Source organism: Mytilus californianus, unplaced genomic scaffold, assembly GCF_021869535.1.
Source record: "Mytilus californianus isolate M0D057914Y unplaced genomic scaffold, xbMytCali1.0.p SCAF_21, whole genome shotgun sequence".
Classification (NCBI taxonomy): Eukaryota; Metazoa; Mollusca; class Bivalvia; order Mytilida; family Mytilidae; genus Mytilus; species Mytilus californianus.
This window is the reverse complement of record NW_026262670.1, coordinates 7,014,364-7,030,616: the sequence shown is the minus strand read 5'-3', so window position 1 is coordinate 7,030,616 and position 16,253 is coordinate 7,014,364. Positions and strand designations below refer to the sequence as shown.

The 16,253-nt window shown below is 31.1% G+C and overlaps 1 protein-coding gene and 1 long non-coding RNA gene across 2 annotated transcripts; both read left to right on the top strand.

The window, feature by feature from the left end:
* The first annotated feature begins 3,942 nt into the window (after positions 1-3,942).
* On the top strand, positions 3,943-13,623 carry LOC127731917 (uncharacterized). Its single transcript, XM_052240762.1, has 3 exons — positions 3,943-4,077; positions 11,538-12,535; positions 13,620-13,623. Exons 1-3 carry the CDS (start codon positions 3,943-3,945, stop codon positions 13,621-13,623), a joined length of 1,137 nt encoding a protein of 378 aa, XP_052096722.1.
* Positions 4,754-7,196, top strand: LOC127731893 (uncharacterized). The gene is made up of 4 exons (XR_007995895.1): positions 4,754-4,815; positions 5,400-5,484; positions 6,259-6,343; positions 7,114-7,196. It is a non-coding gene; the product is annotated as an uncharacterized LOC127731893 (long non-coding RNA).
* Positions 13,624-16,253: the final 2,630 nt, after the last annotated feature.

Genomic DNA, 16,253 nt, shown 5'->3' with positions numbered 1-16,253 from the left:
ACTTATATATATATATATAGTAAAATATGATTAACCCCCGTCACACTAGACCAGATCGTACTTCGATCTCTGAAAAATAAATTCAAATGTCGACGGTCGTGATAAGGTTTTCATAATCGTGATGAGCGTGGAACAACTTTGAACACGTTCAACCCAATCGTGGTGCGGTCGTGGAGAAATCAGCTCGTTGTAGAAGCGAAGTGAGAGCGCAGTAAGGTCGTGGTAAGATCGTACAGGTTGCTGTACCATCGTAGCAAAAGCGCGATTCTAGTCGGAGAGACTGCGCTACGATCTCACAGCGACGTTACTACGACCTTACTACGACAATCACATTCTCCCCACGACCGAACAACGCTTCTACTACGACTTTACCAAGTTTATATCACCCTGTTCAAGACCATATAGTACGATTCTAGCACACCCATGCCGTCCTCATCACGCTCTTCTTACGACCTGACTATACGTTCATACCACGACCATTTCGAGTTCTAGTCATGCTCATTGTCATTGTCAGATAAAATATAAAAAAAACTCTCCAGGTTTTGTTTGAAACATCAACTTCATTTGAACCATGAAAATACAAGACCATGTAAATGTAGTTATTCTTCTACAATCATTTACACAGAAACACAATCCTAACGACCTGGCCATGATATTGTTATTGAGAAAGCGAATAAGAAGAATAAAAAGAAACTTTAGACTTTTAGGCCTGTTGGGGTTGATCTTAGTTATCCTCCGAAAGGAGGCTCCAGTGTGGTCATTATGGTCAGTTGATGAACGAGTTACGATTCGAGGATGAACCTTCCTTCTTTAATTTTCTGAGAATGCCACCAGAGATGTTCGATGCATTATATTTGAAAGAGTTAAACCAAGAATCAAGAAGACAGATACTCTATATAGAAGAGCCTTGTCGCCTGGTTTCAAATTTACCATCACATTAAGACAATAAGCTACTGGTGAAAAGTATTCTACCTAGCAGTATGACTTAAGAGTTGCTCGGAATACTGTAAGCAAATTTTTACCCAAGGTTTGCCGAGCAATAGTTGAAGAATATAAAGATGAGGTGATTTCATAACCAACTGACCCAAATGATTTGAGAGATATCGCAGACGAATTTCAAAAGAGATGGAACGTTCTGTTATTGTGTTTTGTGCTATGGTAAATTTTTGTATTCTTGTCTTTCCTTTTTCATGTTTTTGCTAATGTTATTTGTCTATATGTCTTTTTGTGTTTCTTTGTTACATATGACGTGGCTCTGTACTTATACATCCCGTCATTGTGTTATGGTCAATTTTAGTATTCTTGTCTTTCATTTTTGCTTATGTGCTATGTCTATATGCCTTTTTGTATTTCTTTATTATATATTGGTTTGTTTTTATAGTGATTAAGATTATTACACAATGTTGACCGCTGTTCCCCAATTTTTGACATTTTTACCTATTGTGTCTGTTTGTTTTGTTCACACATCGTTGTCAATATAATGGAATTGTATGCGACTGCCATACAAGTGGGGGGTTAAGCTATATATAGCTAGCTGTAAAACCAGGTTTAACGAAGATGTTTTGAATAACTTCTTTATTTAAATGTGATGAAAGAACGATGCATCACAACGACAACTTGTTCTATAATAAAAATATCCGACAGGTACATTAATTTTGTCCTTCAAAGGTTTTATCACTTATCATGCTAATTGAACGCACACTCTTTTGTAACATTGTTGGAACACATACAGGATCAATGATGTTTCATCATGCCTGTTGGTTGGATATAAGTAATAAATAATTGATATGAATAAATCGTACAAATCAAGAAAACCTCTAGTGTTTTGATTATTGTTAAAATCAGTTTTAAATGATTAATCATGATAATGCTTTCGTAAAAAAATAATCTTGGAGACCAAATCAGAATTAGTTTAAATTTATAACATTCATAAGGACATTAAAACTTTTTAAAAGTTTGATGCAAGTGAATAGACCGGTGTGCGTAAACACACTGTGGTTAACAATCTTAATTAAGACTTTGTGAAAGTAAGATTATCAGTAACAATTTTGAAATAAATTTCATTAAGAGATTAACTTTTTTCTGAATACATTTTACATTATATATGAAATAATTTAATATATCGATTTTATACGGTGTTAATTTGTTTAATCGTTGCACAGTATCCCTTCTTGTCATTTGTTAAGTTAAATATTTATATTTTGTATAATGAACACTTTCATAACGATAAAAATATTAACTAATTCCCCTTTAAATCAAGATCACAGGCATAGTGAGACATCTCTTTGTAATAATTCAAACAACTGTGATGTTATAACTGTAGGCTGGTCGGATAAACTTATCACTCGGAATGATATTATACAGAAGTGTGTCTACTTAATCTGATTAGATTTTTATTTAGATAGTGTACGTTCAGAAGATAATTATTCGTTTACGAATACCCTGCATTTTGTATGTGTCTTAATTCTTAACGTTCCATTATGACCATTAATTTGACAACTGCATACTATTTAGGAAATCATTTGATCACGGATAGGGCTCAGTTTAAAAAAAAAGACATAATGCTAAATCTGGAGTTTATTATAGGATTCTTCCATGTACAAGAAAAATGACTACAACTTTATTTGTTGATTGAAAACTGGTTTGAATCTCATCAAAATGTGTGAATCCTAGTTTAACCAATGATTCATTTAACAAAAGGTTATGTATTACCCCAACAAAATAGGGAAAAGGCAATGTCATTTATAATTTAACTTGAAACCATTTTTATCGTTATTTTGTCTTATACACGCAATAAATAAAGTAAATATCTGCATATACAAAATTGATAACAAAATATACTTTTAACTGTTAAATTCATTTGTTAATTGTCGTTATTTTATTTGGAAAAATTACACCATTATCACCAGATGTATTTATTATTTTATCAATGTTTTATTGTTCAAAATGACAACAGTCTGAACAACTACGTTTAATTTTTAACGTCTTTAAGGCCACAACAATTTAATTTCTTGTTTTAAGGATTTTTCCACTCCAGAAATTAGTGCGAGCGAGCGATTTGAAAATTAAAAAAAAAAAAATTACAAATTTTTGAAGAGAAGCTTCAAAAGTAAAGGCGACGAATTATATTTTTTTTTTGGAAAAATAAAATCATAGGTTCATACAATATTGATCAAGATGGTATGAAATTTGATTTACAACTTGAACTTTGGCATTTCTTTAATATATCAACTGCTGATGTGTTTTTTTCTGTTCACCAACATGTAATGCCCACTTTTAATTGCATCATATTTATGGCTTCTTGTATTACTGTTACTTTCTAAGAACATCAGATATCGAACTGAATAATTCAATAATTATTTTAACTGTCTTGAATGATTTTCATTGAACTTTCATAGATGTCTTTCCTCATTCACAAGACCTGACTTATAATTAGAAACAAGGCGGGTGTCTTGCAAGAAGCAGGAGTTGTTTATCCTTCCCGAACACCTGAGTTCACCCAAGGTTTTAGGGATTTATTGTGTTCGTTAATGTGTATACTTTTTTAGTTTTTTGTGTTATACATGTATGTTGGTTGTGTGTTTCTTCGTCGTGACTTTGATAAGAAATATGTGTTTATGCTCGAGACAGTTTAAAGGATCGCGATTTGACGTCGATTAAAACGCTCTGACGATCGCTAATTAATTTAGTAATAATTTAATTTTGGATGTAACACGTCTTCTGATTGGCTGAAAGTGTTTTGTCTATCAGCTCATAGACATAATTTTGTCATGCGACCGAGACGTTATCAACGTTATTATCATGATTTACTTCTTTTTAGAATTAAATTTTAAGAAATGACTTTAATATGTTTTCTGTCCATTCGAAATAACATAAAAAATGTGGTGCACACTTTTAAATAACCCGCTACGCGGATTATTCAGTGTGCACCACATTTCTTAAATGTCATTTCTTAAATGTTTACAAAAAAACAGGCGCGGGAAATACACCCAGTTACATTTCCAGATGCTGGAAAGGGGGAATATTAAAAAAAAAAAAAAAAATTTGTTTAGACAAAAATATTATGGGGACTGGTCTGTCGAACGAGGAATTTAATTGGTGTGGCCTAACTATATGATTTAAGATGAATAAAGGAATTAAAGTAAACAGATGTAAACAGAAGTAAATCACTGCAAAGTAATAAAGACATTTTAAAAATTCACATCATCAACATAAGATAAAAATATAATTATCAAAGAACAATAACCGCAATTTGCCCATTTAGTCGATATGGATTACCTCCCATTGTCAAATATTCGAAATAATTCATAAAGCGGGGATTCGGGAGAATTTTAGGCGTTTCGTAGAAAATCTGACTGTTGTTCCTAACGCCCTGATATAGACGCCACTCAGAAATAACTTTTTTCTCCGAAGAATTTCCCAAAAATAGTCAAGGGGTCCAAAAAACGAACGAAAAAATTAATTGAAAATCAAAATTTCTTCTTATATTATGGATTTCCATAATTTTATGAATTACGAAATCTCATAATATAGCAACAAAATTATTCGAATAACTAATATTATTGAATTTCATAATAATGTGTTTAATTAGGATATTTCATAATATTATGCAATTTCCTATTTGCCTCGACTGAAAATCAGCCAATCAAATTGCGAGAAATTACTCTAAATCAGGATAACATATTTTATCCTGCAATCAACCAACTTTTATTAAATATTTTTATTTATAGATGTGAAGAGACTTTTAGCACCAACCTGAACAACAAGACAAAAATGAATTATATATGTAGATTTTGAAATTTAACAAAGACCAAGGTAAGTTCAAATTGTGCCGCAGTTTGAACATCAATAAAAAATAAAGGGACAGAATAATGAAATATATTAAACCAGCTTCTTTTTATTGATATTAAAAAAAATCATGGTTATTTGAAAATCATATTCCTGAATTTTAAGGAGTAGATTATGGTACATTATCATCAAGTATGCTATCAACAACACTATAAAAATAGGAGATGTGGTATGATTGCCAATGAGACAACTATCCACCAAAGTTCAAGTTGATTTAAGCAATAACATGCAACCATACAGCCTTCAACGATGAGAAAAACCCATACCTTAAGTTCGGCTATAAAGATCACAACATAAAAATATAATACATTTCAAATAAAAAAACAAACCGAATTAATTCTTTTCGAAAATTGCTTTTTTGTCCAATGGAATAATAAAGACAGTGCATGTATATGGTCATTGTTTGAAAATAAAAGCTATATTGGCAACGGTTACAAAACTTTATTTGTCCAGTAAATAAATAAAGCAAACATTTATATGTGCACCTGTTAATTGAATAAAAATTGGTTGAATGCAGGATAAAATATTGTATTAAATATTTTTATTTATAGATGTGAAGAGACTTTAAGCACCAACCTGAACAACAAGACAAAAATGAATTATATATGTAGATTTTGAAATTTAACAAAGACCAAGGTAAGTTCAAATTGTGCCGCAGTTTGAACATCAATAAAAAAATAAAGGGACAGAATAATGAAATATATTAAACCAGCTTCCTTTTATTGATATTAAAAAAAAAATCATGGTTATTTGAAAATCATGAATTTTAAGGAGTAGATTATGGACTACATTATCGTCAAGTATGCTATTAACACTGCTATAAAAATAGGAGATGTGGTATGATTGCCAATGAGACAACTATCCACCAAAGTTCAAATGAAGTCGATGTAAGTAATTACATGCAACCGTACAGTCTTCAACTATGAGAAAAACCCATACCTTATGGTGGGCTATAAAAGAATATTGCTTCTTTGTCTAATGGAATAAATAAAGACAGTGCATGTATGTGGTCATTGTTTGAAAATAAAAGCTATATTGGCAACGGTTACAAAACTTGAAAACAAGGAACCTCTAGTAGGTGCAGGATAAAAACACAATATACTTTAATTGTTAAAATTTATTTGTATCAGCTTGAGGACCATATTTTAAATTAAGTAATACAGATGAAATAAGCAACATTTACACACTATCTCAAAGATTTAGTGGTGTCTTCTTAAGCTATCATGTCCATCTTAAACTGGTTTACTTTTCTTCCTTGTCTGCACCCTCAACTCTAATTAAAAATATGATACCAAAAACTTTATTTGTCCAGTAAATAAATAAAGCAAACATTTATATGTGAACCTGTTAATTGAATAAAAATTGGTTGATTTCAGGATAAAATATTGTATTAAATATTTTTATTTATAGATGTGAAGAGACTTTTAGCACCAACCTGAACAACAAAACAAACATGAATTATATATGTAGATTTTGAAATTTAACAAAGACCAAGGTCAGTTCAATTTGTGCCGCAGTTTGAACATCAATAAAAAATAAAGGGACAGAATAATGAAATATATTAAACCAGCTTCTTTTTATTGATATTAAAAAAAAATCATGTTTATTTGAAAATCATGAATTTTAAGGAGTAGATTATGGTACATTATCGTCAAGTATGCTATCAACACTGCTATAAAAATAGGAGATGTGGTATGATTGCCAATGAGACAACTATCCACCAAAGTTCAAATGAAGTTGATGTAAGCAGTTACATGCAACCGTACAGCCTTCAACTATGAGAAAAACCCATACCTTATGGTTGGCTATAAAAGAACATTGTTTCTTTGTCTAATGGAATAAATAAAGACAGTGCATGTATGTGGTCATTGTTTGAAAATAAAAGCTATATTGGCAACGGTTACAAAACTTGAAAAAAGGGAACCTCTAATAGGTGCAGGATAAAAACACAATATACTTTAATTGTTAAAATTTATTTGTATGAGCTTGAGGACCATATTTTAAATTAAGTAATACAGATGAAATAAGCAACATTTACACACTATCTCAAAGATTTAGTGGTGTCTTCTTAAGCTATCATGTCCATCTTAGACTGGTTTACTTTTCTTCCTTGTCTGCATCCTCAACTCTAATTAAAAATATGATACCAAAAACTTTATTTGTCCGGTAAATAAAAAAAACAAACATTTATATGTGCACCTGTTAATTGAATAAAAATTGGTTGATTTCAGGATAAAATATTGTATTAAATATTTTTATTTATAGATGTGAAGAGACTTTTAGCACCAACCTGAACAACAAAACAAACATGAATTATATATGTAGATTTTGAAATTTAACAAAGACCAAGGTTAGTTCAATTTGTGCCGCAGTTTGAATATCAATAAAAAATAAAGGGACAGAATAATGAAATATATTAAACCAGCTTCTTTTTATTGATATTAAAAAAAAATCATGTTTATTTGAAAATCATGAATTTTAAGGAGTAGATTATGGTACATTATCGTCAAGTATGCTATCAACACTGCTATAAAAATAGGAGATGTGGTATGATTGCCAATGAGACAACTATCCACCAAAGTTCAAATGAAGTTGTTGTAAGCAGTTACATGCAACCGTACAGCCTTCAACTATGAGAAAAACCCATACCTTATGGTGGGCTATACAAGAATATTGCTTCTTTGTGTAATGGAATAAATAAAGACAGTACATGTATGTGGTGATTGCTTCAAATTAAAAGCTATATGGCTGTTGATGGATACTTATACATCCCAATTACACACCTCAACTACTTTGTAAATTGCATATCCCTTTCGATTTCATGTAATACAGGCTTTTCAGAGTTTACAGGAAAATTGTGTTAATGATGCATACTTTTAATCTTTCCTTTATACAGTTGACTTCCGACACCAAAAGGATGAATGTAGGCCAAGGTACACCTATCAAGCAGAGAGAATGTGATAGAGATATTTGTATAGTGTGTGGGAAATTTGCAAAGGAGGCCCGTAGAGTAGAAACCATCCGAAAGTTAAAAGGGAAAAAGATTATTGTTTAAAATATTTATTGAAGAAATATGGTAGAATTAATGTTGAAAGTGGGACAGTATGTAAAAAATGCAGTAAAAAAGTTGACACTCTTCACAAAAAGAATACTGATTTTTACAATGAATGCCAAAAAAATGCTGGAATCGTCACCACATATAAATCCACCAAAAAGAATAAATATGTCAACACCCAAACCATCTACCCAATATGCAACAGTTTTCAGTGAAAGTGAAGATGAAGATGACATTTCATTCATTGGTTTACATTTATCAGATGAAGGTAATTAATTTAAAATATATGTTTACTTAAACCTGGCAACAATGAGTTGGGTGGTGCCCAATGAAACCCTTGCAAAATTGCAGATAATACAGATTCTTTAGTATAAAGTTTCTGGGGGACCAGGAACCATTGTAAATACATATAATTGTAATTTTGTATAACTATTAATTAATTACTTTAAAATTGAATTATTATGCACAATAGCTAACTAAGATTATTAAAAAATTAAGAATTAAATTATGGTAGCCACGATATTGTGCTGGTTTAACTTTTGACATTGTACCTTGACCAAGGGATAACAATTTTGGAAAAACAACAACAAATGGTGGATTCCTTCAATTATTAACCAAAGGAAAAAATGGTTATTGATAAGGTGATGTACGGTGGACAGCCCGTCCACCGTACATCACCTTATCAATAACCAATTTTTCCATTTGCTGCCAAGCAGTGTTCGTTTATTAACATGGAAACGCTATGATGAAATCTTTTCAAAATTAGATATGTGGTTTCCTGTGACGAAATGTACGTCAAGTTCTTTTTCACGATTTTAGCTTTCAGTAGTGAAATGCAATATTTATGATACTATTTACTTTTATTTTGAGTTATTTCCCTTTGCTCAGAAATGGTAAAATTAATAATTTTATGGATAGATGGTCAAAAGTGATACTTATAATATGATCTATTTTTATTTATGAGTAATTTTAGTTTGAACAGGAATGGTGTAATTAATAAGTATATGGATAGGTACATGTAGTATATCAAGGATTGTATCTTCAAATGATTTTAGACAGGAGTTGAAAAAAGATTGTTATGTGGTTTTTTTGTGTGTGTGTTAATGTTTAATTTTTACTTGATCCTGTTTGAGTTTCAAGATTTGCAAATATCATTTTCATGCAGGAAGTTCTGGTTTGCTGTCACTCTGACTCTGAGAAAACTCATAAAAACAACAATCAACCAAAGCAGACAACATTCAAACATTCTAAAGGAGTAAACAAAATCCTATGAACATAAGGTGATATCAGATGTTGTGGAAGGGTGAGCACATCCTGTTTTACATGTAACACCTGTCCTGTTTCTTTCCAGTATCAAAACCGGTGTGAGGTCTCGTACAAGACTTAAATTAACTTATCTAAGAATATCAGTTAAATTCTGTTTGACAGGCACAATGTGTATGACAGTAATAATCTTATTTTAAAATTTGGTTTTATGAATCAACATTTTCCTATTTTGAAAACAGTTTTATTAATTGGCACAAATTTGTATGCTCTTCTTTATTTTTCCATTTCACTTTTTAAATAGATACAGAAACAGACCAAGTACATGTATCAGGTATCCTATCTTTACAGTCTGCATCATCATTATCAGCATCATCTTCTCATCAACTTGCATTAGATTCATTGACTTCTACTGCTACATCTGAATCAGCAACATCCACCCAAACAGCTTCTATGACATCTATGGCTTCTTCAGAGTCTGTAATATCAAACCTAACATCTTCATTGGCTTCATCTGATTCTGCAACATCAAATCAAACAGGTTCATGTTCAACATCTGTTGATCATATGTATTCCAAAAATAACGAGAAATCTTCAATTGTAAAATCTAAATGCAAAGAAGATAAACAAAGATCAACAATTTCAGCACCCATAGATCATGATTACATTGTATCAAAGCCTACTCCTGTTGTGAAAAATTGAATGGTAGAGAAAATCATGGATTTAAAAAAAAATTTAGATATCAATGCAAAAACAATTATGAAAGAAGCAGACACCGAAATTCTGATATCAGTCATTAAAACAGAAAACAAAAGAGAAATTATCAAACAACTTCTCACAACTGAGGGTTTTAAAGAGAACATTTTGTGCTGTTTTATGGAAGAAATGAATTTTAATGTCCAATCTTCTAAGAAATAGGAAACTATTTTACGTCAGTGAATTGATGAAAAAAAACCCAGAGGATTTGAAATCTTTTAAATGGAATGAAATTATTAGCGAGTTCATGGTAAAGTTTCCAACAGTTTTCAGTTTAATATTAACCATGTTCTTAACACCAGAGGACATGGAGAATAAAGAGAAAATAGAAGCTATTATTCCAAGAATAGGAATGGTTTACAGCATGCTAATGCAGGGAAGAAACAAAGTGCTCAGCAGAATTCAACGCGTTAAATTCTTAAACAAGAAGATGGAGAATATACCTTGGTGTTGATGAAATAAAAATTTAGTATGATGGCCAATGAGACAACTCTCCACAAGAGACCAAATGGCACCTTTATTAACAACGTTAGGTCAGGATACAGCCTTCAACAATGAGCAATTTACAATACCTCAAAGTCTCTACTCCAATTTTTATAAATACTAAAAACCTAAAATCATTAATGAAATTAAAAATCTATAAATAATTGTAAAAACTGATATGTAAACAATTAATTAGGGCCCCGCCGAATGGCGGACACCCTATATTGATCAGTCTGTTCGTCTGTCCGCCCGTCCGTCCGTCCGTCCGTAACAAATTGTGTCCGCTCTATATTTAGAGAACCGTTATGATTTCAAAGTTTATACTTGACATGTATATTAATCAACACCAAAGGGTGTGTCATAATGTATGTACAACTTCCTAGGTCAAAGGTCAAGGTCAAAAAATTTGGTTTTAGTTGACAACCCCATGTCCTATGGTAAAGATCGTGTCCGCTCTATATCTTGAGAACCGTTATGATTTCAAAGTTTATACTTGACATGTATATAAACCAACACCAGAGGGTGTGTCATAATTTATGTACAACTTCCTACGTCAAAGGTCAAGGTCAAAAACTTTGGTTTCAGTTGACAACCCCATGTCCAATGATAAAGATACAAATTTTTTACCACACATTATTCACAGCGAGGCCCACAGAGATGGCTCCCATCTCAATGATATCTAGTTGCTACTAATTTTCTTAAATGATAATTTATCATGTATATAATGATATAGATCTTCTTATAGAAGTTGATGACCGCCATCTTATATGGCTAAATTAGGATAATTATAGTAATACAAAACATTAAATACTTAAATGGAACTTTGAACCAGTGAGCAGTGCAGTATGGTACCATGTGAGGTATAACTGGAACCTGGTAGCCTCGTGTTATAATTATACTGTACAGCAAAAACTGCCTACTAGCTGAACAAAAAGGCGGTTTTATTTGGGACATATGTTACACTTCTGGTTTTAATGTGTTTTCTGTTCAAGTTTAGCTAACAGAATAACTGTGAATACAATTAAACTTCAATACACATAATACTAATTTGTTTACTCACTTAATTTGATTTTAACAGAATTATTAGTTTTAAAATATAAATCATATTAAGGAAGCTTCATTTAACTTGCAGGTGTTTGACAGGCTTCAGACAGTGGGAGTATGCCTAAGCTATGAAAGAAGCTTACAAATTGTAGAGTTGATTGGAGGCCATTTTAATGATAAGGTTGTGAAGCTGGTAAAGAACAACATTCGTTTCAGGATAATTGGAGACAACATCAATTGGACTGTTGGTGTTCATGACCAAAGAATAAACAACAAACAGAAAATGATGCATGCCTTTGGTTCAGCAGTAATAGTTCAAAACCTGACCTTTACCAATCTAGACAGAGTTGTACCACAACAGCTATATAGTCACACACCGGTTCAAAACTTCATACCATCAGAGGAAGACTACAACCATATAACAACTGACTATATCATCCTAATGTCAAGGATTGTTCTTGAACACATTCCCTACTTCAAAAGATTTTCAGATATTATTCCAATTAACATCAGTACACCATGCAGTCCTAACTTGAAAAAAAAGTCAGAAGTTATACCGTTACCTGTTCTGTTCAAAAATGAGCAATATTATCAAAATGTTGTAGGGATACTTGACTTCTATGAGAAATGTTTGAAAGATGCTCATGATAAAGCAGGAAAACAACTCGGTGATCAAACATTTCAGATAGGAGGTGACCAGCTTACAAGAGAGAGATTCTCAGGAGCAAAGTCACTCAGAGCACACCATCTTAACCCTGCTGACAAATTCAGCCACTTGAGTCCAATAACATTTGAACTGTTCCATATTTTGATGTCTTACCTCAAAATGTCATTGAACATCACATACAGACAAGAAAGTGGTCAAGATATTGGAACATTAAAATCTCTCCAAGATAGACTTTCCAGAAAAAATATTGGTGACAATGTTAATGATCACTATGAAGCAAACAAAGACGTTTTCATTTCTGTTACTGACATGTATATTGTGGAGTGTTTCTTGGAGTTTTTTGGTATGGAAGATAAATATTCAATGCCAACTAAACATGTGCCACCAACCTTTAACACAAATGACGAAATGAAGGAATGGTATTTCAGTACTGTGGAGATAATAGTCAAACAACATGTTTTTCTCCAAACTATAACCACTGGTGCAAAACAACAGATGCTGGAAGGTATATATATATGAGCCTGCAACATTAAAAGCAACTATTTGACCAAATAAACTTGATGTGTACATTACTATCCACCTTGATCAAAATAAACATATGCTTGAATCCTGGATCAGACACACTGATATGAAAAGCAGGTTTGGACAGGATGCAAGGATTAAATAAATTGGGTGGTGGGAGGATTTTGATTTTTACCATAAATGTTACAACTAACACTGGTCAAATTATAAACTAACTTTCAGCATGAATAAGTAAAAAATCTGATTTTTTTTAATAAATTAATTCTGACAGAATTCTAAACTTCAAAATCTGTTATTATTGAGATTATATACTGCTACATGGAAATATGAGCACAAATGTGCAATCAAATTGTAACTTATATGATGTATATTTCTGTTTTTCATCTTACAACTAGGAATAATTTTATTGGATATACCAGACATGGGGTAATTGAAATATGTAATTGTAATTGACCGTAATTAATTACAATTTCTCAAGTAATTGTTTTGAAAGTAATGAATTACATAGCCAAAATTGTCTGTAATTGACAATTACTTTTCAATTACAACTCAATTACATTTAATTTTTTTTATTAGAAAGATTGAATCTTATGTTTTCTCAAAATATGATGAAAAGCCATGACCTCAGTAAATGTAGTTAGCTGACAAAGCAAAGCCTATACAGTATACTTCTGTAATTACACAACCATGGGAGATTCTTTATTTTGTATTGATTGAACAAAAAATAAAAAAGAAGAAAAATAAAGATTTAAGAAACATGCCATAATTTGTGTTTAAAAGAAACCAGTAGTAAGTCACTGTCTTGTACCGTAATTAGCTTTGTTACCTATATGTATATTCAGATAGATATTGAATGAATACTTTATTGCTAGACATTGATTTAACATGATCATGCAATTTTAAAGGACATAGTCCATCAACAAATATAACTTCTGGCTATTTGTTTTATTATAAATTATATAATGACTGTTTTCACAACAGTTAAGTTTGCATGTTAAACAGGTGTTAAGACAATTGGAGATAGATAAATATACCCCTATAGCTAGGTACATGAAGTTGTTTAAATCAATTGTGATTAAAAGTAAAGTATATTTTAAAAAAAAGTCAGGCTTTCTTAATCAAGTTTTGAACAATATAAAAAATCATTTCATAATATTAAAATTAGGGCCCTCTTTTTGTATCATTTTCAATGAAATACATTAAAATATAAATTTCAATACTGGTAATTATAACAAAATTTAATATTTTCAAAATATTAAATAAGGCTTTTTATCATTTTGAGCATTAGATTAAACCTGATCTCTATCCCTTACGATTCCGGATGGACAAAGTATTATGTGCACTTCAGATTTATGTATGGTTTTTTTTTCTTTTTTTGCCGTAACACACCAGATATCTAACTTTTACTATTCTTTGATACTGGCTGAATTAGAAAATAGTTGCTGAAGATCTCATTTGTTATTACTATTAAGCAATGTATGATACTTATGTACATATCATAGAAGTCTGAATAAATGCATGTTTTCAATATTTTAAATTTTCCTTTCAAAAGTAATTGAAGTAATTAATTACATTTGACAAGTAATTGGAAAGTAATTAATTACATTGGTAAAAAAAGTCAAATGTAATGTGTAATTTAATTGAAGATTTTGTAATTGTAATTGAATGTAATTAATTACTTTCAAAAGTAATTGACCCCATGTCTGGGATATACATGTATTAGCAGTTTGACAAACACTAATTTTGGTCTTTCAGAAGCTTGGAGAGTTAACTCCTTATGGTTTTATTTATACCATTTGCTGCACATATTATTTAATGTACACTTTTACAGTATATCATAAGCTTAATGCTTCTTCTGAACATTTGAAGGTCCCTACTATGTATTGGTTACCTAAATTACACAAAAAAACAGTAAAATATCATTCCATCTCGCCCTCTAGTAAGTGTTTTACAACTAATCTTTCAGTGCTTTTAACAAGTTCCTTAACTACTATCAAAGAGCTTATCATAAACTATTGTAATAAAATATATGAAAGTAGTGGAATTAACTATTTTTGGAGTGTAAAAAATTCTTTGGATGTTTTAGATAAATTACGTTCTATTGATGGTCCTTTTGATTCTGTTGACGGTTTTGACTTTTCTACTCTTTACACTACACTTCCACACAATCTTATAAAAAAAAAATTTGACTATTTAAATAAATGGTCGTTTGGTAAATCTGAATTCAAATATATTTGATGCAACTCATTTAAAGCCTTCTTCTCTAGAAAGGTAAATATGCTAGACATACTTACTGGAGGTGTGATGAGATGATTGAAGCTGTTAATTTTCTCTTTGATAATATTTATGCACGTTTCGGCAGCTAAGTTTATCGACAGGTTGTAGGTATTCCTATGGGCACAAATTGCGCCCCTTTAATAGCAGACTTGTTTTTGTACTGTTATGAATCACAGTTTATGACCAAACTCAGTAAAGACCCGTCTAAATTGCATTTAATTGATAAATTCAACAACACTTACCGTTATCTTGATGATATTTTTTCGTTAAATAATCAAGAATTTTCTCAATATACTGCCGAAATTTACCCAAAGGAACTTACTTTAAATAAATCAAATTTAAATGGTAACAACTGTCCTTTCCTAGATTTAGATATTTCGGTTTTACACGGAAAACTCCACACTAAAATTTACGACAAAAGGGACGATTTTTCCCTATTGTTAAGTTTCCCTTTTTGGATGGTGATGTTCCTTTGGCACCATCTTACGGTGTTTATATTTCATAAATCGTTCGCTATGCCCATGTCTGTTGTGACGTTTTTGATTTTAACAAATGTAATCTATGTATTACTGGTTAATTATTAAGCCAGGGATTTCGTTACCACAAATTACTTAAAACCTTTACTTTATTCTTCCACAGATATAAAGATTTGGTTTTGAAGTTTGGTTGTACCTGTAGAAAACTTATTTCAAACGGGATTGCACATCCTCATTTTTACGGCAATATTGTTTACCGTGCCCGGAAATTTAGAAACGATCCTGGTAAACTTATTCTAAAAGGTTACCAATTCAACACTGTAATTAGATCATTAAATATTGTTTTTATTGGTACTAATATTGATTTTGTTATCAGTAAATTAAAAGCAAACTAAATATTATTGTTATTTAAGAAATGACTGTAATATTTTTTCTGTCTATGAAGAAATAACATAAAAAATGTGGTGCACACTGAATAACCCGCGTAGCGGGTTATTTTAAAGTGTGCACACCATTTTTTATGTTATTTCGAATAGACAGAAAAAATATTACAGTCATTCCTTATAATTTAATTCTAAAATCCATTTTAAACCGGAGTAAATCATGAAAAAACGTTGATGACGTCACGGTCACATGACAAAATTATGTCTATGAGCTGATAAACAAAACAACGTCAGCCAATCAGAAGACGCGTTATATCCAAAATTAAATTATATACATATACACATTCATGAATCTACAATCTGTCGATACCTGTATCTTGGCATTGCACAAGGTCATGTTTTTCTCTGACTGTTTATGACGTCTTTACACTAAATCCATTGGATGTTGGATGTGTACGGATTGATAATTTAGTCTTAGA

Bases quoted from the DNA above. Each gene is read 5' to 3' on its own strand.
- LOC127731917 (XM_052240762.1), top strand. From the start codon at position 3,943: ATGTCATTTCTTAAATGTTTACAAAAAAACAGGCGCGGGAAATACACC. The intron at 4,078-11,537 runs GTCGAACGAGGA...TTTAACTTGCAG, and splicing joins AATATTATGGGGACTGGTCT to GTGTTTGACAGGCTTCAGAC.